The sequence below is a fragment of the Eubalaena glacialis genome, chromosome 1 (genome assembly GCF_028564815.1).
Source record: "Eubalaena glacialis isolate mEubGla1 chromosome 1, mEubGla1.1.hap2.+ XY, whole genome shotgun sequence".
NCBI classification, from domain to species: domain Eukaryota; kingdom Metazoa; phylum Chordata; class Mammalia; order Artiodactyla; family Balaenidae; genus Eubalaena; species Eubalaena glacialis.
In genome coordinates, this window is record NC_083716.1 from 7,699,829 (window position 1) to 7,724,765 (window position 24,937).

General features: G+C 54.9%; 1 protein-coding gene across 1 annotated transcript in view; it reads right to left on the bottom strand.

Moving 5' to 3' along the window:
• Nucleotides 1–24,937, bottom strand: part of LHPP (phospholysine phosphohistidine inorganic pyrophosphate phosphatase) — a 135,038-nt gene that overhangs the window by 70,708 nt on the left and 39,393 nt on the right. Inside the window, exon 6 of the mRNA XM_061185538.1 lies at nucleotides 17,909–18,000. Coding sequence (XP_061041521.1) covers nucleotides 17,909–18,000 — 92 coding nt within the window. The remainder of the gene's footprint in view (nucleotides 1–17,908; nucleotides 18,001–24,937) is intronic.

Genomic DNA, 24,937 nt, shown 5'->3' on the forward strand with positions numbered 1-24,937 from the left:
CCCTGTCTCTGGAGGCCTGACAGCACAGGCACACCGGCCGCCCACCCAGAGCACCTCCCCAGACACCACGGAGGCTCCCACAGCCGCAGAAGTACAGCCACGCCACAGGGACAGTGGGCCCAAGGGCCTGGGAAGTCAGGGGTAACCCGGGGCCTCCTTCCCCAGGTGGTCACACAGATGGAACACCAACAAAAATAACAACAGCTGGTATTTGCCGAGGAGCACTCACTATGTGCCGGGAAATGTGCTGAATGCTTTCAGCATAACACGCCGTTCTGTCCTCCCTCCACCTGGGGCATTGGTGCTCTTATTATCCCCATTTTAAAGATAAAGAAACTGAGGCCTGAAGTGACTGGAGCAGGACATGAAGTCAGGCAAGTGGCTCTGACTGGAGATGCTTTGCTGCCTCCCCTTGGGGAGCTCAGGGGATGTGGCAGGGCGGAGGGGGGGCATTTTAGTTTCAACATGGCTGATGAGCCACAGGGAACACTTGGGGGCCCGGTAGGCCTCAGGGGCACCCCACACTTCCTCCAGCCATCCAACTCCCCCCAGAAAGAGGCCCTGAATAACCGTCCTACACTTCAAGTTGCAGCAAGCGTATCCCCTGCTCCCATGAAGGCAGGCTAAAAATAATTCAATGCCTACAATATTCTGAGAAATAAAGTGCCTTGAAATATCACGGGAAGGAAGTGCCTCCTTCCTTCACCACGTTTCCTTGCAGGAATAAGAGGCAGTAAGAGCCCGCGCTGTTAGCAGACCCAGGCTCTTTCTTTGGAAGCTTGAGTCAGCTTCCAAAGAGCTGTGTCACCTGGGCAAGTCAGAAGCCACTCTGGGCTTACTTTTCCGCAGGACGGAGTGGGAGGGGAGAACCTAGACAGCTCCTAAGGGTTCCTAGACCTGTGAGTCTCTCAGGAAATGGAATGTCTGCACGTAACCTCATCATCACTGGTCTCTTCCAGATCCGAGTAGCAAACTCCTTGTGGTCACCAGCACGGTTCAGCGCGGACGTGTACGGCCTCTGACTCAGGGGAAGGAGGCCTGCCCACCAGCTCCCCTTTGGCCAGAGCAGCAGCTGCTCTCCTGAAGCTGCTGGATGTGAGCAGCCCAGAGCCTCTCCTGTCCTCCCAGAGAACGCCCTGATGGGGCGAGAAGAGAGGGCAGCCGGGAGGCCACGCAGCCGGGAGGTAGGAAGGCAGCGCCGTGCTGAGAGCTGGGCCGGCCCACGGAGGCGAGACCTGCAGATGGCGGGGAGCCCCTGCAGACGGCCGCACCCTGTGTGCTGAGTCCCGCCCTGGGCACCAAGGTGGGAGGTCTTGGCGGGTCACCCAGGGTGGGGGAACCGGAATGGCGGTGCCCAGAAGAGGACTCAGTCAGAGAAGAGTCCAGGACCTCTGGAGTCCTAAGAGGGTCTTTCGTCCACCATGGCTCCTGGGCCACACCTGTCCACATCATGTCTCTGCTCTGTGGTGGTACAAACCCACACACACTTATCCGAGGGCTAAAGAAGCCCAGCAGCTTTTGTTTACAACACAGCTTGAATTACTCACACCTGGCTGATACCTCCAAAGTCTTGGGTAATCTCGGCCTCCACTCTCCTCAGGGCAGTGGGCACAGAAACGGGGTCCACAGGAGCAGATGGGGAGCCCGGCTCTTGGGGCAGGCCCTCATGCTGGCCACCTGGCTCTCTGGCCTCGGTTTCCTCATCTGTGAAGTGGGCGCAGTGTGTCGGGTGAGGTGAGGCCCAGCCATTATCTCTGATGGGAACGGCCTTTAGATGCATCCCTTGATGGACCAGTGGAAGGGTTTAGAGGGGCTCTGGGCTCCTGGCCTGGGGCTGGGCCGGGAGGCAGAAGAGACTCTGAGCTCTGGTGCCAACAGCCGTCAACAGGTCCCGGCCGCCCCACCTCACCTAATTGCACAACCGGCTCCGGGCTGGCATGCCTGCCACCCACTCCCTGTGGCCCGATTCATGCCACCCGGAGCCTCCCACCTGGGTCCCCACTTCCAGCAACAACGAGGAGCCCTGCCACATGGGCAGAGCTCTGACACCCCAGCATCTCCCTGGGCCCCATGATACCCTGAGCACCGTGTTCCCGGGGCCTCTCACGGCAGCAGGGAGACGGAGAGGGCAGGTGGGGAAACTGAGTCTGGGCAAGCTGAGTGAGGGCTGCGAGCAGGGCTCTGGAGTCAGACCTACCTGGTTCGACTCCCGGGCCCACCAGGTTGTCACTAAATGTCTCTGATGCTCAAAACCCCGAGACGCATATTTACCCTACAGGCTTGCTGCGCAGAGGAAAAGTGCTCGTCCTGCACCTGGTAAGTGCTGGTTTATTCTAAAAAGATGGGGACTTTCCTGGTGGCGCAGTGGTTAAGAATCCACCTGCCAATGCAGGGGACGTAGGTTCAATCCCTGGTCCAGGAAGATTCCACATGCTGCAGAGCAACTGAGCCTCTGCGCCACAACTACTGAAGCCCGTGCGCCTAGAGCCCGTGCTCCACAACAAGAGAAGCCACCGCAATGAGAAGCCTGCGCACCGCAACAAAGAGTAGCCCCTGCTCGCCACAGCTAGAGAAAGCCCGTGCACAGCAACGAAGACCCAATGCAGCCATAAATAAATAAAATTAAAATTTTTTTAAAAATAATAAAATAAAATAAATAAAAAGATGGCTATTATTTTTATTACCAGAGAGGACAAGAGGCCTGAGCCACCAGCGGCTGGTCCACAGCAGAGCCAGGACCACAGTCCAGGTGCCCAGACCCTCACAGCTCAGTCCATCCATCTCTCAGCAGCAAAAGGAGGGCTGACAGCTTCCAACACCACCCATCAAGGGCCGCTGTCCTAAACCAATCCTTGCCTGATTCTCCCAGGCTCGGAGCTGCCGCACAGGATCTGTTCTGAAATAACTCAGGCTCCCAGTGGTCTTCAGTCAAATGGGGCCCTGGCCTGCTTCCTGCCTTCAGAAAGTCACTTCCGAAGTGGCACAGAAGCTTTCCCTGCCCTTCTCGCCTCCCCTCCCTCAGCCTCACCAGCCCTGGGCTCACAGGACCTCCAGGAGACTTCTATGGGGGCTCTGGGACACACCAGCTGGTCCCACCACCGGCCCTGAGCTCACTCAGGCTGGCAGAGAGGAGCTGGGACACTAGGAGGCGCTCATGAGCTGCCATCCGGCCCTGGCAAGATCCGTCTGGGGCGGCCTCAGTGGGGCTGGACAAGAGCTTATTTTAAACCATTTCAGGTGGAAACACGGATGGTTCCTCCTTACTGGCAGGTTCCAAAGAAGGTTAACCCCTTCTTCTCCCTCTTGGCTGACGCTGGCCGGAACAAAACAAGGAACATCTCAGACATGTCGCCTGGATCCTGCCAGGCCCCAGTCACGGCCTCCGTGAGACCGATGAGGCCTGGGGGTGAAACACCCAGAAACGAGCATAGGGACAGGCCTGAGCCCATTCGGCTGTGAGGTGGGGGCCCTGGGGCCAGAGCCAGTGGCAGCCCCCGACTCAGCCAGCCTCAGCCGCCTCACCTGTAAAGGAGCCCAGGGGTTGGGGGGCACAGGGGCGTAGCCGGGAGAGCCACGCTCCTCGAGCTTTTAAATGCTTTTAAAGTAGAACTTCCACCCCAGCCCAGTGGAATTTGCAAGGAAGCCCGATACAGACAAGGGAGCTGCTCGGCCTGAATTAGGGCAGGGTCTGGAAGCCCCGCTTGGTCCCCCTAATTCCCTGAGGGACCAGAGCAGAACTGGGGCTTGGGCCCGGCCTAAGGACAGACCCTGAGCCAGCCGTTCTCTCAGCCCTGGGCTCTGAGCTCCTCCGGCCGCTGGGAGCAGCTGGGAGCAGCTCCTCTTGGTGCCAGCCCCCCGCCCAGCAGGACTTCACAGCAGGCACCCCTGGAAGCCAACGCGATTTAAAAACCTACTGGACTAACCTAGAACGCTCCAGAAACAAATGGACAGTACTCATAGGTAACACTGCACACGGTGGAGGGTTCAGAGCACCGGCTATGGAGTAGACTCCTAGGGTTCAAAGACAGGCTCTCATCAGCTCTGTGACCTTAGGGGAGTTACTCAACCTCTCTGATATAATATGTTAACCATCCCATATCATTGTTTTGAGGGTAAACGAGCTAATGGAACAATCTCTGATGAAGTAGGTCCTGTGTCTGTCACTGTCACAATTAGTGTTTTCCCAACAACCTTAGGGAGGAAACACATCTACAGTGAGGAAGCTGAGGCACAGAGAGGTTTAGTAACCAGCCCACAGCCACACAGCTGAGCATACGGGGGCAGCAGGTCCCAGAGCCTGTGTGCTTAACCACTAGGCTCCAAGGACCAAGGCACACGAGACAATACCCAGATCTCGTGAACATCTTTATGTGGAACTATGTGCAAGTCCTGACTGCTACTTTATACAGCCAGATCAATGAGCTCTTCCCAGCCCTGTGTAAGCCAGAGCCAAGCTACTGACAGAAACCATGAGAGATGTTTGGTCAGGAACCAGAGAGGAAGGGGACAGGGCTCATCACAGCCTCACCTGTACCTGCCCAGCTCACCTGTATCTCACCTGTAACTCTTGTGGGATCTCACAGCACCCCGCAAGACCAGCAGCAGCATCTGTTTTTCACAGATGGGAATGGAGCACAGAGAGGTAATGCAGCCCATGCAGGGTCACACGCTGGCTAGGTGGTGGCTCGGAGATGTCATCCCCTGCCATAGACCCCAAAACCCAGGCCCTTCCCCCTTCCCCCGCCCAGGCCCCGCCCAGGCCCCGCCCAGGCCGGGGCTGCTCAGGCTGAGCCGCGCACCCGGGCCTCCTCCCCACGCTGCTGCAGCTTCTGACGAGCCAGTGCTGCCCCCTCCCTGCCACCGGCTCTCTCTGCAATCTCACGTACAGGAGACTCCAAAAACTGAAAGAAAGCGCGACAGGGCTGAGGTGGAGGAAGAAATCCAGGCAGCTCTGGCACCTGAGCTCCCAGCACCGGGGCAAAGACGGTGATGCCAGTCCCCCGAGGGGCATCCGCTCCCGAAACTCGAAACTCGGGGCCACGCAGCCTGCCCCACCCCCCTCCGGCTCAGCACGCCCTGGGGCCTGGAGGGCAATCCTGCCACAGCAAGGGGCTCTGCTCCAGCCGCCCAGCACCTCCGGGCTCCTGCCCGTCCCCACACTCTGTCGTTGAGAGCCTGCCGTCCTGTGACCACACGAGGTAGGACATCAACCGGGGCAGACGCTGTCCCTGCTGAACAGGCGAGCCCCAGAGTGCCACCCCCGCCCCACGTCCCCCTTCCCCCTGCACTCCGCACCTCACGGAGTCCTCCTTGGGCACCCCCAAGTCCCCAGGACACACACTCCGTGCCCAACGCTGGGCTGGGGACCCTCCCGGCCACTCAGTGCCCGCCGCACAGTGCTAAGCACACGAAGGTGCCTGCGAAGCTGAGCGCCTCCTGGGTGCCCTCGGGGTGGCAGGAGCAGACGGCCTGGCAAGGGTGGGATGCGTCTCCACGCATGGGGGTGGAGGGTGGGAGCAGCTGCCCCTCCTCCCCTCTCAGTAAGCCAACTGCGCCCTATTTAAAGAAAGGTCAACTTTGCTAATCCAGCATATATCCTCTCGGAGTGGCTGGCCCCATGACAAGCCACGCTCTGCCCGGCTGCCACAAGGTTGTGAACAGCAAGAAAAATCTCACGTGGTTGCACCTGCATGTTTCCCTCCCCCTATCCAAGTACGTAAACTTGTGAGCTCTGCCAACCATTCCGCCACAAAAGGGGAGCACATTTGGGAGAATGGGTTGGAAATCTGAGGACGTGGGCGTGAATTTTCAAAGCGGTGTCCTGAACGCCCCGGTTCATGACACCCTGTGATTCTACCCAGGAGCGCGGGCCTGGCCAAGCCTGCCCCCAGGAATGCCTGGGCATCTGGAGGGTTAGGCCAGCAGCCTCAGATGTGGCTCTGCACACATGTGGTTTCACAGACCTACCTACCTCCTGCACCTGTATATTCTTTCAGCTCCTCCTGCACAGAAGGTGCTGAGGATACTTCCCCCAAATCTCCATTTTACAGATGAGAAAACTGAGGCTCAGCTGGTAGGTGGTAGAGCCAGGATTTGAGCCTGAGTTTCTCTGTCTTCGGAGCACATGATCGCCACAGGAGCACCAGCCCAGGTGATACTCTTCTTACACCACGTAGCTAAGCTTTCATGGGGGCAAAGGGACAACCTTGACAGACATGCTGGCAACTGCCCTGGAACACCCTTACCCTGGGCACAGTGGGCGGCTGCTCCCACCCTTCTCACCCCCATGCAGGCGAGGCAACCCTGGGTGAGTCAGCATCTTCCCTGGAAAACAGAAGACTTTCCCTGCCTACCCGGGAGCCTGGGTGAGAACCACAGACGTGAAAATGGTCTGGGAAGCTGAAAGGCCTCTCCCGATGGGGAAGACCATTGTTACTCGGCTTAACAGACCGGAGTGTCCACCACATGCGAGGCACTGGGCGGGGCGGGGGTGGGGGGGGACAACGAAATTGGCAAAAACCCAGTCCTTTCACTCAAGGAACAGGGAGGGTAAGAGGAGGGACACAGATGAGCCAGCAAGGTCTGGGGTCTTCCTCCCTTGTGGAAGGCAGCCCGGCGCCCTGGCATGGGAGGGGGCGGTGAGAGGGATGGCAGGCCAGCAGGGCCAGAGACTGGCCATATACAGGGGGACTGAGCAATGAGGAAAACAGAGAGAATAACGGAGGCAGTCTTCTCCCCGTACAAATGTGCAAAGGCACAAGGCTGGGATGAGCCCTGTGGTGCTGGACCAGAATCAGAGGTATTGGTGTGAACTCATGGTTTTCTATGGGTACCGATAGGAACGGAGACACAGGGGGATGGACGTGTGAATTACACATGCACACACATGCATGTTTCCCACCTCTGTCCACAGAGAGGCTCTGAGAGAAGAGACATCCAGAGGCAAGAGAACATCTAGCGCCCTGGTCTTTTATTCTAAATATCACTTTCCACTCAAAGGAACGGGGTCTCCTTGGAGAAATGGCTGACTCCAGGGCTGATGCAGAGACAGAACACGATGAGCCTGAAACATCTTTTGTGCCAGAAAGTAAGGAAGGGCTGGAGAATCGGTGGGTGGGGGTGTCAGAAGTACACAGATCCAGCTTCAAGAGGCTGCCCCTGGCCACACCAGGGACCATCTGAGCATCAAAATCGATTATGGTAGTAACAGATTATAACCCACTGGATTAAATAGGAATCCATGAGTCCGCACTGGTATAAATGAGTAAGCGGGGAGAAGAAAACATTCTTCCCTACAGTGGAACATCAATAACAAATGTAAGAACAAATGATGGAATTACTTGGTAACCATCACAGAGATAATTAACTCAAGAAGCAGCAACAGACATTAAAACTAGTGGATGAAAGTACGATGAGGAATGGGATTTTTACTCAAAGTATCTCCCCACGAGCAGTTATTAATTACAAAGGGAAGAAAACCCATAACTTTATGTAACTCTATGGCAGCCGCCATCTTAATCAAACCACGTTAACATCATTGTCATTTGGGGCAAACTGACACCACAAACCTCCTAATATGATGCACTGAGACGCACGCAGCATCACTTCTGTGATATTCTGGCCCCAAATGCATAACCTGGGTCATTTCGCATGGAAGCATCAGACAAAATGACTGTCCTGAAATCTTCAAAATGGTGGGACTTCCCTGGCGGTCCAGTGGTTAAGACTCTGCGCTTCCACTGCATGGGGCGCGGGTTCGATCCCTGGTTGGGGAACTAGGATAGGATCCCGCATGCTGTGCAGCGAGGCCACAAAAAAAAAAAAAGCAACATGGTCAACATCATGATAGTCGAGGCAAGGCCTTAGTGCCCCAGATCAGAGTCTAGAGACAGGACCACGGAGCTGCTTGCCCCCGGACTGGATCTCCCTGTCTATAGAGGAGTTAGTGGAATAACCGGTGAGACCTGGACCTGGGTCTGGCTCTGGGAGAAGGATATACATGGAATCTGTCTTTTTTGGAAATCTCAAAAAGGGTTTGGAAATAAGAAGACTGTGGGAACTCAAAGGAGTGCCAGATAATTCCGCCACAGGTGAGGTGTGTTTGGGGTACAACAGAAACGGCGCTGGAGTGGGAACCCACACAGACCCCAGACTGCCACAGGATCCCCTTGACCTTGAGACAGCCCCTCTGCCACTCTCAGCTGCCCATACAGAGCCGGGGGTCCCCTAAGGCCCTTCCAGCTAGGAAGACCCTGGGAATTCCATCATCAGAGAAGACCTTAAAGACAGCAGGATTCAGGCCAGCCAAGGACGGGGGTGTGGGGACGGATGGGAGGGGAGCCTGGAGGGGCTGGGAGGCCCGGTCTCCCCGGCGCCCACAGGGATGCTAGGAGGCCCCTGGCCAGGAACACTGGAAGTTCTTAGGCCCCCCTCCCCTGGGCAGGTGCCAGGGGAGCTGGAAAAGGAAAAAGACCCTGGAGAGGATGGTGGGGGATGGCTCCACCTGCCTCGGGCCTGGGATCCCGCTGCCAGGAGGGTCTTGCCGCAGCTGCAGGAAACCCCCAGGCCCAGCACCTCTGTTCTCCACGAGGGCTGGCAGGGGAGGGGTGAGGGCCCAGGGTTGGGGGGGGTGGGCTGGGGAGGCCTGGCTCCCGTGTGTGCAGGGGGCCTGGGTGTGAGTGTGCGTGAGTGTGCAGGTGTGAGCGGGTGTGCATCCCGGCCCTGGCTTTGAGGCGCCCTCTAGTGGCCCCAGCTGAAAGCAGCGTGAGGAAGAAGGGAAAATGAGCGCTGACCCTGAAGGATCTGGAAAGAGGCAGCAAAGCCAGGGGCGGAGACGATGCACAGGAGTGGGGACAGGAGGAAGGACACAGAGGGGAGAGTCTGGAGGAGAAAACAAGCCCTGGCGCGCTCCCCTGGGATCCTCCTCAGGGCACAGCGCATCTTGGAAGCTGACCCCCTGCCCAACCCTCTCAGGTCTTCACCAGGCCCCTCCCTCCCCGGGTCAGAGGACCCTCCCAGATGACGAGGGGCAGGTGGGCTTGGACTGGACACATCCGGGCGGGCCTGGGCCTGCAGCAAGGGAGCCTTGAGTCCGCCTTTAGCCCCTCTGTCCAGCGAGGGCTGACTCAGGCCCCTCTACCCAGACACACCCTCACCCACCACCCCCAGCCTGGGGCCTGCCGTCTACGAGTCCAGACACGACGGCCCTGGACGCCCATCCCATGCTGGGGCGGCTGGGATCCCGCCCTCGGGCGGCCACCCTTCCGCAAGCCCAAGTGCGTACGTGGTGTGTGTGTGTGTGTGTAAGCCAGGGCATGGGACCTGAGCGTGTCGGGGTGACGCTGTGGGGAGGAGGTCACAGACGGCTGCGTATGCGTGGTGGCCCAGAGAAGGCGCTGATTTCAGTCGCAGGGACCAGAGCCCTCACCCTGATCCCGTCCGGATGAAACACCTCAGAGGGTGTCCTGGCACCGTGCAGGGAGGCGGGAGGAGCCGGAGCGCCCGCTCACAGGCCAGGGATGGGACTGAACTACGAGGACGCCTGTGTCCAGAGACTCAGGGTCCTGCGTGTGAGCGGGGAGCCTGGCTGGGCCTCGGGGGTCAGGGCAGAGCTGTGTGCGGGCTCAGGGGCCTCAGGGTACTTGGGTTGGTTTCTGTTCTTAAACGAACAGTGTTGTACTTTCAGGTGGTCTTTCTTTTTAAGAATTCCCCAAATTCACAAACCTATGGGGGTGTGGGTGGCACAAGTGTACTTTAAAAAATAACTGTTGTTCTGATAAGAGTGCTATACTTTCATCATACAATATTTAGAAGACGCCCGATGATGCAAAGATATAACCAAATCCTGCGTAACAAGCAGCTGTCTTTCCTTCCCATCTCTGCTACTCATGCACCTATACACCTGCATCTATACTTGTGGTTTTAACCGCTGGGCTCCAGCTCTGATGCTAACAGCCCAGGACCCAGAGGGGGAAGTCAGGCTTGAACGGCAGGCCCAGCTGGAATAACCGAGTACAAGTGCCCCTGCCCTGCCTGGGCCGCAGTTTCCGCAACTGCAAGTAGGAGGTGGCGACACTGACATTTCAGGGTCTGTCAATGGGGAAATGGGACCAGAGGTACAGAAACGACCTGGCGCCCACAAGTGCCCATTAAATGTCAGCAGACTCAGAATGGGTGTGAGGCTTTATTTAGCCCTGGCCTCTGGCCACTGCAGCGCCGTCTTCGGCCTCCCCAGCCGGAGGTCTGCCAGCCTCCCCGGGTCATCTCTAGTGATGAGGACTCACCCCTCTCCAGGCAACCCGTTCTATTTCGGGACAGCTCTGACGCACCTTCATGGGCAGCTTCCTCTGAGGTTAAATGAGGTTCCTTCCAGCACCTTCCAGTACCCCTTCCCCCACCCCACCCCCACACAGGAGGCGAGGGGAGGGCTCAGGGTTAGCTGGCTTTAACCACAAAGCCAGCAAACACGTGACTTCTGGGGCTGCCACCTGTCACCTCCCGCAGCCAGGCCCTTGGGTGTGGTCACATGACCGACTTCGGGGCCAGAGCAGCTCATCCTCACGAGGCCCCTTTCCTCGAGCGGGGCTGAGTGCAGAGTGTCGTGTGAGAGAGCAAGGACAGGAGGGACCTGCTCGGTCCTGAGAGCCCCACGGCGGCCACTCTTGGTTGGTGAGACCCAGCGCGGGCTTGGAGCTCCCGCGAGACTGGGCTAACTGGGGGCAGCAAGGTGTGAGAGTGCTCAGGACACAGGCCCTGGAGTCAGGCAGAGCTGCGTTCGAATCCTGACTCCCACACTGGTGGGCTGTGTGGCCTCGGGTGAGTTACTCTACCTCTCTGAGCTTCCATTTCCACACGTATAAAGTGGAGTGAGAAGAGGGGCAGCCTCCAGGGCGGTTGTGAGCTTTAGATGAGCTGAAGCAAGATGCATGTGAGCACCTACCACAGGCTCTGGCATGTGAGACACCCTCTGGGAGGCACTGCCCTGTTCTCACGTCTTCCTCGCCAGCTTGTGGCAGAGCGGGGACCGTGACCCCGGCCTCCTTCTCGGGGTGTCACACGGTTGAGGAGCAAGTGCGAGCGGCAGGTCCAGAGCACGCACCTCCCGAGGTTTGTTGAGGGGCTCCTGGAACGTACTAGCTGGGCTCAGGGGGACTAAAGAACCTGCTGGGCCTTCATCCCCATCCTCCTCGTGAGCCGTCCAGGACCCCCCGAGTTACCTGCAGGTTCCCAGGAAGCAAGTTCCTCGGGCTAGGAGGCTGCCGACGGGGTCCTAACTGGGCCCCCCACCAGGCCTCGTGGCCTCACTCTGCAGCCACCTCCTGGCCTCCACCTGGGACGCCCCCCTCAGCCTGGAGCCCCCCGCCTCAGCCGGCTGGTTTCTCCAAGGAGGGCGAGGAGCCCAGCAGGGCTGTATACAGTTTGAAAACCTTTCCCCTCTTGCCCTGGGCACGAAGCAGCCTTGGTCAGGGACCAAGAAGGATGATGAGAGTCAGGTACCGGAAAGTGCTACTAGTTCTGTCCCCCAGCGACCAGCCAATCAGAGGGCAGGGAAACCAAACCAGTGCAGAGGAAGTGGACTCAACCCAGGAAAGCGGTGGGTGGGAGGGGATGGGGAGACGGGCGGGTCTGGCCCTGCCAATCCCCCCTGACCCGCCACTGACCCCACCACCGGTGCCTACCTCTGCCTGCCCAATGCCCTCCCACCCCAGGCCCCTGGGGGTCCATCCTCAGTCTCCCACAGGGCCCAGGGTCTAGGCAGACTGAACCGCTGGGGGCTGCCATTGCCCCCCCAAAGCCCTAGGATGCAGGGGATTTGGGAAGGATGGCTAAAGGGTTCAGAATGACGGAGTGGTGTCGACCCAACTGTAGTGATGGCTGCACAGCTCTGTGAACATTTGAAAAACGACTGAATTGTACGACATACGAGTTATTTCTCAATAAAGCAGTTACCAAAAAAAACACAAAAGGCGGCATATAGGCTCAAATCTGGGTGTGCCCCCGTCACTGTGTGACCCCTGGTGAGCTGAGGGACCTCTCAAAGCCCAGGGGTGCCTCCCACAACCTCTATCCCCCTGCAAGACCGAGGCTGCCTGCTGGGCTGACCGGCTGGCCCACCAACGTTCCACAGTCGATTTCGCCGAAGATTGGTTCCCGGAGCCCTCCCCCAACTGGCAGCCAGGACTGGAGTCCAAGGGACCCAGGGGGGAGCCCCCAAGCCCAGCATTAAGCCGTTCTCCCCAGCTGGGTGGGCTGCAGCCAGGCCGTAGCTGGTCATCTCCTGTTTCTGTGCTCGGCCTGCAGCCCCACCTGAAGCTACGTGGAGCCTCCTCCCCAGCTGGGAGCGTCTTCCAGAGGCCGGAGGCTTGGGAGTGTTCATCTACGAGGGCAGGAGGTCCCTCCCGGTGCACACGTGGCAGTGCTCCTTGGCAGGACACAGGGACGGAGGGCTACCACCCACAACCCCAGCCTGCAATAGCCTCATGGTGACAACTGTGACTGCTGAAAAATTAATACCCAGGATCACTCACTTCCCTCAAATACCACCTGGCACTAGAAGAAAAACCCATTTCCTTCCGAAGGGAAACCAGAGTCTCCTCTTAAGGAAGCTCTTTGAAGTCACTGGCTGCAAAGTGACGAGAGACGGGGCCAAGGGCCATGCTTTGGCGGCAGCTGTGTCAGGAATGCAGCCCTGTCGGGCCCTGGGTGGTTCCACTCCAGCGTCTGGTTCCACCATCAGATTCTCTGTACCCCGCCTCCTTCAGCCTTGTGCAGAGTGCGTGGAATCTCAGACCCGCCAGCCCCGCTGCCGGGTGGAGAGCGACCACGGGCACCCCAGCCCCAGCTGAGCCTCGGTGCGGGTGGAGCGCCAGTCCCAGCCCAGGGACACCTGGCATCCAGGCCCAGGAAACTCTCCCCCGTGAGTCCAAAACGGCAAACTGCTTGTCAAGAACGTTCTGGACTCATAAAACATCTCCCACCCGTGAGTAAATAATAAATAAGAGAATACCCAAAGCAGGCTCCACGTAGCCGGATTATTTACACAGCGCGACCAGCGTGGGCCTTGGGCAGTGACGCCTGCCACCATGCTTGGGAACCAGGCACCAGCCGTGCTTTGCAGCGTGGAACGGAGCACAGGGTGACGGGGGAAGCGTTCAGGGTGTCCCCGCTCCGCTTCCGGCACGTCTCCAGGAGGAGGGTCAGGTGGGGATACAAGGAGGTGTGAAGGGACAGTGAGATGTCCTGACAGCTTCCTCCTCCACTGGGGACAGGCAGGACATCTGGCTCCTGAGAAGAACGTCCCTCACCTGAATTTGCCAGAATGGGGGTACACAGGGCCTGGTCCCAGCCCCCACGGAAGATGAGGCCTGTCCTTAGGAGAGAAGGAGGGGGGCTATGGTGCCTGGGGGTGGGGACAGCAGTCCTCCCGGACGCGCCCCCCATTAGTCAGACACCGAGCCCTGCCTGTGCCCTGCAGTGAGCCTGGGACCGTCACTCCTGCAGCTCCTCGGAAGCTGACCCCCAAGGGCTGGACGGTCCCGGTAGGAAAACGGTGGCGGAAGCACCCACCTGGGGTAAGAGCCAGGCTCCAGCCCGGCCTCTGCCTACCCTCGCTAGGTGTCCTAGGGCAAGGCTTTAGCCATCTCAACGGGAAAGGCCTCTGGCAGTGGGGGAGCCAGCACCCTCTGGGTATCTGGGACTCCCTGGGACCATGAGGACGTGCCAGCGATGGTCACAGGGCCCTGTGGAGTCGGGATGGCGTCTTGAGGAGACTGGAGGAACAGCAGCCTCCTGGCCTCAGGCTGGAAGGTTCTACCAGCAGGCCCAGTGCGTCAGACATGCCAGGAAGGGGCAGGTGGGGAAAACGCCCGAAAGGCCTTTACCTGCCAGCCAGGTGAGGGCCACACCCTGGGTGGGCTGGACGTTCAAGTGGAGCAGGTATGAAAAGAAAGCCTTGTATGGCTCTGTCTACAGCTTGGCTGCCCGGCTGCCCGGCTGGGCGGGGGTGTGTCTGCAAGCTGTCTGCCCCGGGAGCCTCTCTGGCTCCAAACACTGGGGTTGCTGGAAGGGATTCCTGTAAGGGGCCTGAGCCTCCCGCTGGTCCTGGGGGGCAGGCCCTGTGAAGCCCTCCTTCCAAAGCTCAGGGGCCGCTGTGACCTCTCCCCACTCTGAGACTTCACACTTTTCCCTTTGGGCCATTTTCTGATAAAAGTAGAAAGAAGCGGGCTTCCCTGGTGGCGCAGTGGTTAAGAATCCGCCTGCCAATGCAGGGGACACGGGTTCGAGCCCTGGTCCGGGAAGATCCCACATGCCGCGGAGCAACTAAGCCCGTGTGCCACAACTACCGAGTCTGCGTGCTAGAGCCCGCGAGCCACAACTACTGAGCCCGCGTGCCTAGAGCCCATGCTCCGCAACGAGAGAAGCCACCGCAATGAGCAGCCTGTGCACCGTAACCAAGAGTAGCCCCCGCTCGCCGCCACTAGAGAAAGCCTGTGCGCAGCAACGAAGACCCAACGCAGCCAAAAATAAATAAATAAAATAAATTAAAAAAAAAAAAAAAGTAGAAAGAAGCGAGGGGAATGAAGACATGGAAGGTCACAGGGAGATCTCACGGCCATGGGAAAGTCCAAATCCCACACCCCCAGCAATGCCGTGGCCCCAGACAACCTCACGTGTGTGTGTGTGTGTGTGTGTGTGTGTGCACAACTAGAAGACGCTGGCCTGAAGGGCACCTGCGCGGCCCCCTCCAGACTCCCTCCCTTTCCAGCGCCAGGACGGGCAGGACACCCGGGTTTCACTTGGCTCAGCCTCCCCATCCGGCCCTTGGCCTCAAGCCAGTGGAGAAGCCACGTGGCCAGGTATGAGCGCCAAGCTCCCTCACCGCACGGCTCTCGGCCACCTGTGCCCGGTGACAAGGCCATCCTCCACCCGCCTCACTCCCCCAATTCAGTCAAGGCTGGACCAAGGCCACCAACAGGGGACACGGTGCACAGGGCTGATGCCCTGCTGACCCATCCAGTGGCCCTTGGCTCCTGTGAGGCCACTCAGAGGGAGGCCCAGCACAGTAAGGACGCAGACCCTGCCCCTGCCTGGCTCACATCTGGTGCAGACATGGGCCCCAATGACCTTCAAACCTAGTGTCGCCGGCTCACAGAGGTGGCCAGAGGGGTGGAGAGCTCCAGGGGCAGGCAGGGCAGCCCCAGAGGGAGGAGCTGGGTGCTGCCCCGGTGACGCTGGACCAGTCACCAGGGTGCCAAAGTGCCAAGGCTGCTCACTGGCCCCAAGCCGGCTACACGTCTACAGAGAGCACCATGCAAGGTGCCACGGAGGTCTCGTGCACCGAGACTGCCATCTGCAGGGAAAAGGGGGCGGTGCAGGGGCCCCACTGTCCACCAGAAATGCACTAAGCGCCAATGGATGTGAGCCGTGGAGACAAGCTAGGACTTTCTAGTGGCCACATTAACAAAAATAAGAATAAGCAGGTGAAATTAACATAAGGCATCAGGATTACAACATGCAATCAGTGTAAGATATTATGAATGAGTTTGTCACATTCTTTTTCTCCCACTTAGTCTGAACTCTTGTGTACGTGCACTTTTAACACGTCTCAATTTAGACCAGCCACATTTCAAGTGCTCCCCAGCCATCTGCGGCTCGTGGCTTCCGCATCAGACAGTGAGGCTCTAGAGATCGGCCAGGGGCAGAGAGGTCCTCTGCCTGCTTTGACGGCACGGAGCCCAGCCTCCTGTCCCGCCATGCGGCCTCCCCGTCGGGTGGCTCCATCACCACCTAACCTGCACTGAGGCTCTTCTCCCTCTGCCCTGCCTGCTAACAAAGGCAGATTTACAACCTCACAACAAACAAATCAAAAGGTCTGAAACCTTAATACCTCCAAGAAAAGACACGCTAAGCCCCACCCTCTCCACGCAGAGCCAGGTGGGGCTGCACCGGGAAGCAACAGACATCACCAACAGCACCGGCATCACCTCCCCGTTGCTGATGGCTCCCTGTGCACCACACGCTAAACAGTACTTACCTACAGCATTTCCTCAGGAATTTAAAACTATGAAGAACGGTCATGGGGAGATGCCACAAAACATTGTTCAAGAAAAGGGCAGGTTGTGAAATAATATAATACCGTTTTCATAAAGAGGAAAAACCAAAATATTATCCATATATTACCTACACAGAGAAGGCCGTCTGGAATGATCTGGCCAACTGTTGATGGGGTTTGTCCCCCTGGGAGATGGGGTGATGGGGGACTCAGAAAAGTGCCAACCCCGGAGGTGTAAGGTAGGACACAGCCACCTGCATGCCCACCTGCCCATTCGAGGGCTTCCCGACTGTGTGTGCAGACCTTCCTCAGTGACCCAGCGATCTAGTGGCACGCTTGGGGCCTGGGCAGGGGCAGTATCTTCTCAGTTTATAGGGGCATGGCTTAGGCTGGGCCAGAAAGACCCCAACTGTGGCTACATTTAATCGAGACAGACATGTTTTTCTCCCTAAGAAACCAGAAGCAGCAGCCCAGTGCAAAAAACTACATGGCTCTCGCTCTTCACCTCCTTCTGAGCCTCACCTCCGTGCTCTCAGTAAGGAGGTGCCACCCCTGTGCTCATGGGTCAAAGGTGCTCACCGAGCTAGGCTGGCTACTGATGGGGCGGCACCAGGGGCCGGGCGGCACCGCGCAGCAGAGCATCAACCAAAGGGCGCCAAGTCCCACTGTTCAGCAGCTTCGGGGGAAGCGGGCACTGGGGACCTCGGGTTTCCAGGCTGGCCTCGGGGGGAGAATGCTGATGAGGTTTCCAGCGGGGTCCCCTCACTCCCTTAGGCCGGAGAGAGCCCAGGAAGCCCAGGAAGCCCTCGTTTGAGGACCTGGGGAAGAAAGGAGGTGTGCTGGGGGCTTCAAGGTGGCCTCTGGCACCCTGGGAGGTCCAAGAGGGGGCTGGAAGGGACTTTCTGGCCCTGGACCTTAGGGGTACTGAGACTTCCTCACTCACCTTGTGTCCACCTACGTGACCCAAACCCAAAGGCCGCGTGTGTCTCTCACACAGGAACGGGCCTCGGAGTGAGGGTCAGGCCCTCTAATCTATTCCTCTGACCCCGTCTAAGCAGACCACCCAGGACTGATGAAATCCATCCCTCCCCCAACATCCAAATACCCCAGGGTAACCATGTTTTAACTAAGTCTCTCCAGCATACACAAAATGGTCCTTTCTCTGAATGGCCACAGTCAAAACCATCTAGAATAAGCCAAGACAACACTGTGATGTCTGAGATACTCTCAAAGGCTAAGCAAGCCAGGCCCAGACACCGCAGGGCACATCCACGCGCCCCCGACAGGTGCCCGTCAGCAACCTGCCCGAGGCTAGGCTGACTTCTGACCCAGCAAAGAGAACACTCTGGAGACAGAGGTTCAACTCCAAAGTGTCCCTGACTCACCCCTGACCACGGACCTGTCATCTCTAGGTGAGAGATGGATACGGTGGAGGAAAAGGAGGGAGAAGGTGACCAGAGGAGCGGGGTGCCCAGGAGCTGTCCCCTCCGAGCACAGTGAGGCATCAGCCATGTTGAGGAGAGGAGTGCGGCCCAAGTTCAACCCGGCTCTCTGTGGGCAGCGGGCTCAACGGCTGGCCAGAGCCTTCCATTTGTTGTCTCCGTACTACACCCTATTCAAATCTCAGTTTTGAAACTCAGACCCTTTTTATCTACCACTCTCTGCTACAAAAAGGCATCCAGGCCCGTCCTTAGGGGACAGTTACAAAAAAGTCATCGGATGCCCACATACTGCTCTTCCATTTGGGAAAAAGTAACCCCCTTTATTTTGGAGAAGAAAACAAACGAAAACCTGGTCACCCCAGGAATCCACGAGGCAGGCAGGCAGATGGGGGGCAGGCTGGCGCGGAGCACTCACCTGAACTTCCCGGTCCGCACCTGCAGCGCTCTCATCCCACACCGCTGGGCACCGCTGACGTCACCCACGATGTCGTCCCCGATCATGATGGCCTGTCGTGCAATGAGTGAAAGGCACTCAGAAGTGATGTCAAGACAGTTTTCCTCCTGTGCTCCCTCATCTTTTTTGACATAATAAACCTCTTGACTTGATGCTTAAAACCACCACCATACAAAGTAAACGAGGTAATATCGTCAACATATTGATTAAAAGTCAACGCACTTGAATATATCTCCCACTGCCCATCATGGGCTGCGGCTCTGAATGGTGCATATTTGGGCAATTTAAAATCAATCAGCGGGTATCAAAGTGATATAGTGCCACAAGGACACATGGGGAGGCTGACGCTATCTCACCTCTAGTCGAACACAGGCTGAATTTTACCTTCAGCTAAATACTCTGTAACCAGGTTATTTTGCCAACCATTGGTTCTGTGAAAACTAAGTAAATTTCTGGCAAATCTTTGTAGCCCAAGTTTAGGTTTTGCTTTCCATGCTGAATTTACTACCTATAAAAAGCAACAACAACAAAAAAACCAAAAAGAAAAAAGAGCAAACAAAAATACACACTCTAACACACACACACACACACACACACACACACACGAGATGCTCACAGCCTGGATATCATTTCAAAAAGCAGCCCCTCCCACCTGAAACAACTAGAAAACCAGACAAACCAAATGCAATAACAGTCTTCAAGACACTGGGCATCAGGCAATGAAGGAGGATTCCTGAGACATAGGAAACAAATGACATGGATCCTACAAATGCCCCAGCTTACTGCCTTCAGAGTTTCCAGACTGTGAGCAAAGGGAGGAGGAACTAGGTAGAGCCCAGACTCCCTGAATTGAGGAGACGGAGCTAAGAGCTGGGAGGCTAAGGCAGGGTATCCGAGAAGAGAGGGCTACCTGGAGAAATGTGGAGATCTACAGAGAGTCCCCCCGAATGATGCAGTCTTGGGTAGACTGCTAATGAGCACAGGCAAGTGAGGAAACCACCCAAGGCCAGGGAAAGAATCACACCAAAAATTAAAACAGTGCCGGGACCTCACACAGCGCTGGGTTTAGTGTCTGTTCCCACCAGCCAGACTGGAAAATCTCATAATTCACAGGGCACTGGGTAGCATTCTCAGAAGCATCTTGCCTCAGCAGTGAGCAATAATTAGCCCTAGACTAAACCCTGCTCTAGTGTTGCCTCCCAAACCTTCAAAGCAAGATCTGGAAGGATCAAATTGTTTCCAAGTGATTTAACGGCATGCCAGAACAAAGCACAAAAATATTTATCGGCATATAAAAATATCTAGCACTCACAAAAGGTAAAATGCACAATGTCTGGCATCCAATTAAAAAAATAATCAGACATGCAAAGATGACAAATATCACACACAGTGAAGAGGAAAATCAACCAAAACAGACCTGGAACTGACACAGATGTGAGAATTAGCAGGCAAGGGCATTAAATCAGTTACTGTAACTGTATTCCACATGTTCCCAAAGTTAAGTAGAGAGACGTGGAAGGTAAAAGAAAAGATCCAAATCAAGCTTCTAGAGATGAAAACTACAATGGACTGAGAAAAAAAAAAAAAAAACACTGGGTGAGATTAAATCCAGATTAGACAATGCAGAAAAAAGATTTATGAACTTGAAGACACAGCAATAGAAACTATCCAAAATGAAACACAGGGAGAAAAAATAATTTTAAAAAAATGAACAGAGAAACAGTGAGCTATGACAAAACTTCAAACAGCCTGGTCTAACTGGAGTCCCTGGAAGCAAGATGAGAGAGGGGGAGACAGAAACAATATTTGAAGAAATAATGGCTGAAAAATTTCCAAATTCAACAAAAATGATAAATCCACAGCTCTGAGATCCCAATCAATACCAAGCACAAGAAACATGAAGAAAACTATATCAAGGCACAACATAATCAAATTGCTCAAAGTCAGTGACAAGGAGAAAATCTTAAAAACAACTGGAGGAAAAAAAAAAAGACATGTACAGAGAGAAACAAAGATAAGACATCAGATTTCTTGTTGAAAACATGCAAATGAGAAAACAGTGGAACACCACCTTTGTGGAGCACCATCTTTTTTTTTTTTTTTTAAACATCTTTATTGAAGTATAATTGCTTTACAATGGTGTGTTAGTTTCTGCTTTATAACAAAGTGAATCAGTTATACATATACATATGTTCCCATATCTCTTCCCTCTTGCATCTCCCTCCCTCCCACCCTCCCCATCCCACCCCTCTAGGTGGTCACAAAGCACCAAGCTGATCTCCCTGGGAGCACCATCTTTAAAGTACTGAAAAGGGGGGAAATGCTTACCTAGGATTCTATATGCAGCAAAATTATCTTTCAGAGCAAAGGTGAAATAAAGACATTTCCAGATATCTGAAGCTAAAAGACTTCATTACCAACAGATCCACACACAAGAAATGTAAAAGGAAGTTCTTTAGGCAAAAGGAAAATGGTACTTAAATAGAAATACGGATCTACACAAAACGGAATGGACAGCACCAGAAAGGGTACCCGTGGGCAAAGGGTGACCTTTCTGCCCACTTCCCTCTGTTCTTCTATTGGCCAACTCCTAACAGTCTTTCTGGACTCAGCTCAGGTGACCACCACCTTTCAATCCCCGGCTGGGTTTGGGGGCTCCCCAAAACATTCTGTGATTACCCCCTTGCATTGCACGCACCTCCTGTATTATAATGGCCCTTCATTTATCTCTCTCCTCCAAAAATGTGTGAGTTCCTTGAGGGCAGGCTCTGTGCTGATCCTGGAGCTCAGTTGATGACCAACACGAGTTTGCTGAGTGAATCAGTGCTCTGAAATAAGGCATGGCTGTGCATGTCTGGAGATACTTAGGAGGTCCAGCCAATAGAACTGCTCAGTGGTTACCAACCAAAAGAGCGGGGGTGGGTGGCATAGTCTGCATCCATGTTGCCGAAACTTTAGTCACCAGTGGGTGCCCATTCGACATATCAATCTGTATTAATATTACTGTTTAAATTGATTCATAATCTTTACATAAATAAATGTGCTTTTTTTAAGAATAAAGGAGCAGCCTCCCTGACTCAACTGCCACACTGATTAAAAGCTTCCAAATATTTTCAGGAAACGATCCTGCTAGCGGAAGAAAAGCCTAATACCTCAGACACCAAATGCATTCCAGATATGCTCCCGAGTCCGATCAGAAATGTCCTTGGTGGGAGGTCAGACAGGCCTGACAAACTGGGCTCCCATAGCAGGGTGAGTGTCCTGATGTTGACGGGATAGAAGCTTTGAAACTGACAGTTTTTCCACAACTTTCCTCTGGAATTCAGATGCTAGGTAGGGCTAACCAATGAATAAATACATAAACCGAAACCAAGAAAACTAAAAATGGTGACCGTGGACTTCCCGGGTAGCACAGTGGTTAAGAATCTGCCTGCCAATGCAGGGGACACGGGTTCGATCCCTGGTCCGGGAAGATCCCACATGCCACAGAGCAACTAAGCCTGTGCGCCACAACTAGTGAGCCTGTGCTCTACTGCCCGCGTGCCCCAACTACTGAAGCCCGCACGCCTAGAGCCCATGCTCCACAACAAGAGAAGCCACCGCAATAAGAAGCCCACGCGCAGCAACGAAGAGTAGCCCCTGCTCGCCACAACTAGAGAAAGCCCGCGTGCAGCAACAAAGACCCCATGCAGCCGAAAATGAATGAATGAATGAATTTTTTTTTTAAAAAGTGATGACCGTGAAGCATCTGCAAACCAGGGGACTCTTACACATTGATTTGGACTCTGCCTGTGAGGAGAGGAGTCCAGATGGAATTTGCCTTCCAGCTCGGAGTGGGAGGGGTGGGGGGCAGTGAATCCAGAGGCAGGCCCTATGCGACCAGCAGAATGGACAGACTGAGCTCAAGTCACAGACGGGGCCAGAGCAACTGGGCCTGAATCCCAGCTCTGCTATTTGCTAGCCCTGTGATCTTGTGATCCACTTCAGTCTGCAAAATGGGTACAATTGGTGTGGTGTTTAAACAAAATCACGTAAGTTAAGCATCAAGGACAGTGCCTGGACGTAATAAGTTACCTATACATGTTTAAAAGGAAAAAATATTAGGAAATGTTCTGTTGAGGAAACTCCTAATCTAACCCTATTGGAGACAGTCCACAGTCTTTACGATGGGGTTCCAGTGCCTCAGCTCCTTTGTATCAGGTCCTCTATAGGCCAGGCAGTGGGGACACAGTGAGTCAGAAACACAGTCTCCACCCTTGTGAAGCTCCCAGTGGAAGGCAGAAGACGGATGTTCATGAGGTAATTTCACAAACACAGAGCCAGGACCTGTGATAAAGCACAGGGAGGAAAAGTGCAGGAGGCTGTCAGGCCTAACCTTGTGGGGCTGGTGGTAGTCAGGGAAGCCTTCCTGGAGGAGGTGAGGTTTTGAGCTTGGATCTGAAGAGCAAGAGGGGTCAACCAGGTTAGGGGGTATAGGGGAAGGGGTGAGAGACTTCCCCGAAGAAGACACCACATGTGTGCTAATCTTCTACCAGGGCAGGCCACACAATGAATTCCCAAAAGCACAGCCATTAAGCCTGAAGCACATGTCCTTGGAAACATCTCCCAAACAGGACTTCAAATAACGAGGAATCATGAGGAGCTTGTAGACAAGGACAAAGACTGAGCTGGTGCAGCCCCAGATGCCAGGGAGGTAGTTTCAGGTAAACACGAGGCTTTTCTCACAATCAGCATGGGCTGCCTCAGAGGTACCAGGCCCCTGTCACTTAATCATATTCCAGCAGAGGCCAGAGAGGCCTCCGTCAGAGAAGCTACTGGGGGACATTGGCCCCCAGGGGAGCTTAAGCAGGTGGCTGATGACCACCAGGGCTGAGAATTCTGCCAACTGCTGGGAGCCACCGCCCCTGAGAGACATACGAGGTACCTGAAATAAACTGCACTTCGTCCCAGTGAATATTCTAAACTTCATACTTCTCACTAATTTCCTCTGGTCTTTCCTCCACCTAAACCCATGTTTCCCAATGTGTGTTACGCATACTGGTGATATGCTATTTGATTTAAGGTAGAACAGGACATACATTTTTTTTTTTAACATCTTTATCGGAGTATAATTGCTTTACAATGTTGTGTTAGTCTCTGCTGTATAACCAAGTGAATCAGCTATATATTTACATATATCCCCATATCCCCTCCCTCTTGCGTCTCCCTCCCACTCTCCCTATCCCTCCCCTCTAGGTGGTCACAAAGCACCGAGCTGATCTCCCCGTGTGATATAGCTGCTTCTCACTAGCTATCTATTTTACATTTGGTAGTGTATACAAGGGCATACATTTTTAATGTAATCGTTTGTATTTATTTTTAGAGTAATCTATTTATGGTGAGTGATTCTGGTCTTCCATTTATAGTAGGGATCGAAAGTTCCTTTTAAAATACATTTAAGTTTATAAAATGAATCAATTTAAAGAAACATTAAGTAAATAATAGTGCCAGGGGCAAGTACCCAGATATGGTAAAATTGGAATTTTTTTCTTAGAATGAGTGATGCTGGGGAAAACACTGCCAAATCCAAATGGGTTTAATTTTCGTGTCTACAAGCTCCCATGCAGCTGTGTGGAAATCATCAATCACCCAAGAAGTAAGAGCCAGTGGCGACGCGTGTTCCTTGAAGTGGGACCCGCCATGAGACCGCTGCACACACACATGAGTCTAAGGGTATCTGCAAAGCCAGGGTCACCTGGGCAACCACACAGCTCACCTGGGAGGAGGGGGCTGGGGCAGGTGGGCACCTGGCTTAGGCAGCCGGGCCGGCCACAAGCCCCAGTATGAGATTCTACTTTGCCCTTCTCAGAGTTGTCCTGACACTGTTAGGTCAGCCTCTAAACATCCACAGCATTCCAGCTTAGGACCCTGTTCATTGCTGCCAGGGGTTCCGGGGGCCACCTTGCTAGAAGGTTCCTTGGAAATGAAACAGTCTTCCTATTATTAAATGTCATGCCTGGCATCTTCCATGCTCTGGGGAAAATAAAATTTTGTGCATGCACACTTGTGCATGAAGCAGAAATTCCTCCCCCCTCTCAGAACAGAGACTCCTGGGTCTGCCTGGGCGAGGACATTTTTTGGTGTGGCCCATGGAAGTGGAACCAGAGAAATCTGGGCCATTGGAGGAAGAACATCAGGAGCAGCAGCTATGGTTCTGCATGATAAGCCACTGGCCAAGCCCAGGCAGAGCCCAGAGCCGTGTGTGAGGGCAGGGGCAGGATGCCGGGACCCAGTGGGTGTGCGGCCGCCAGGCGCAGTGAGGCCTGTCTGGGCCAGCTTGTGGGCTCCGCATACCAAAACGCGTTCCAGCCCCTGGGGATTTCACAAATTTACTATCAGTGAAGGGCAATAATCACGCAAGGAGGAGCAATTATTGCCAAATCATTTAGGATTTTAAAAATCACTGGCAAGAAGATAGAGGTCAAGAGGTGCGCTGTCAGGGGAAATAAAAAAACCCTACCTGTCAGGTCTGGGTTGCACTTCCTTTCTGACTGCAATATGGTTCAGGGAAGCTGGAGATGCACACCAAGAGGTCGGACTCCCACAGAGCAGAGATCCAAGAGCCAGAGGCGGCACCAGAGCCCTTTAGGCAGGTTTTCTGGTTTGGGTTCAAAATGCAGATTCATTCATCCTTCTTAAATATTCATCTGCCCGCCATGGTCTCCTCTTTGCCATCCTAGGTGCCAGGGGCAGAACCCATTCCAACAGGTGGCGATGTCTGGAACACAACTTCCAACGCCGAAGAGCTTTCCCAAGAAACCCCAGGTTTCACGAAATTTCTGATTATTCCCAGGCTCTGCCAGGAGGAGCACTTCTGCCCCCATGGGGCAACGAACAGCAGGGCTGGTGGTGAAGGAGCAGTGGGCTTGGCCTGCACTTCAGCCCCGAGGGACAGACACCCCCACTTGGAGAGGCCTCAAGATGACACCTAGCACTGGGAAGAGCCCTAGA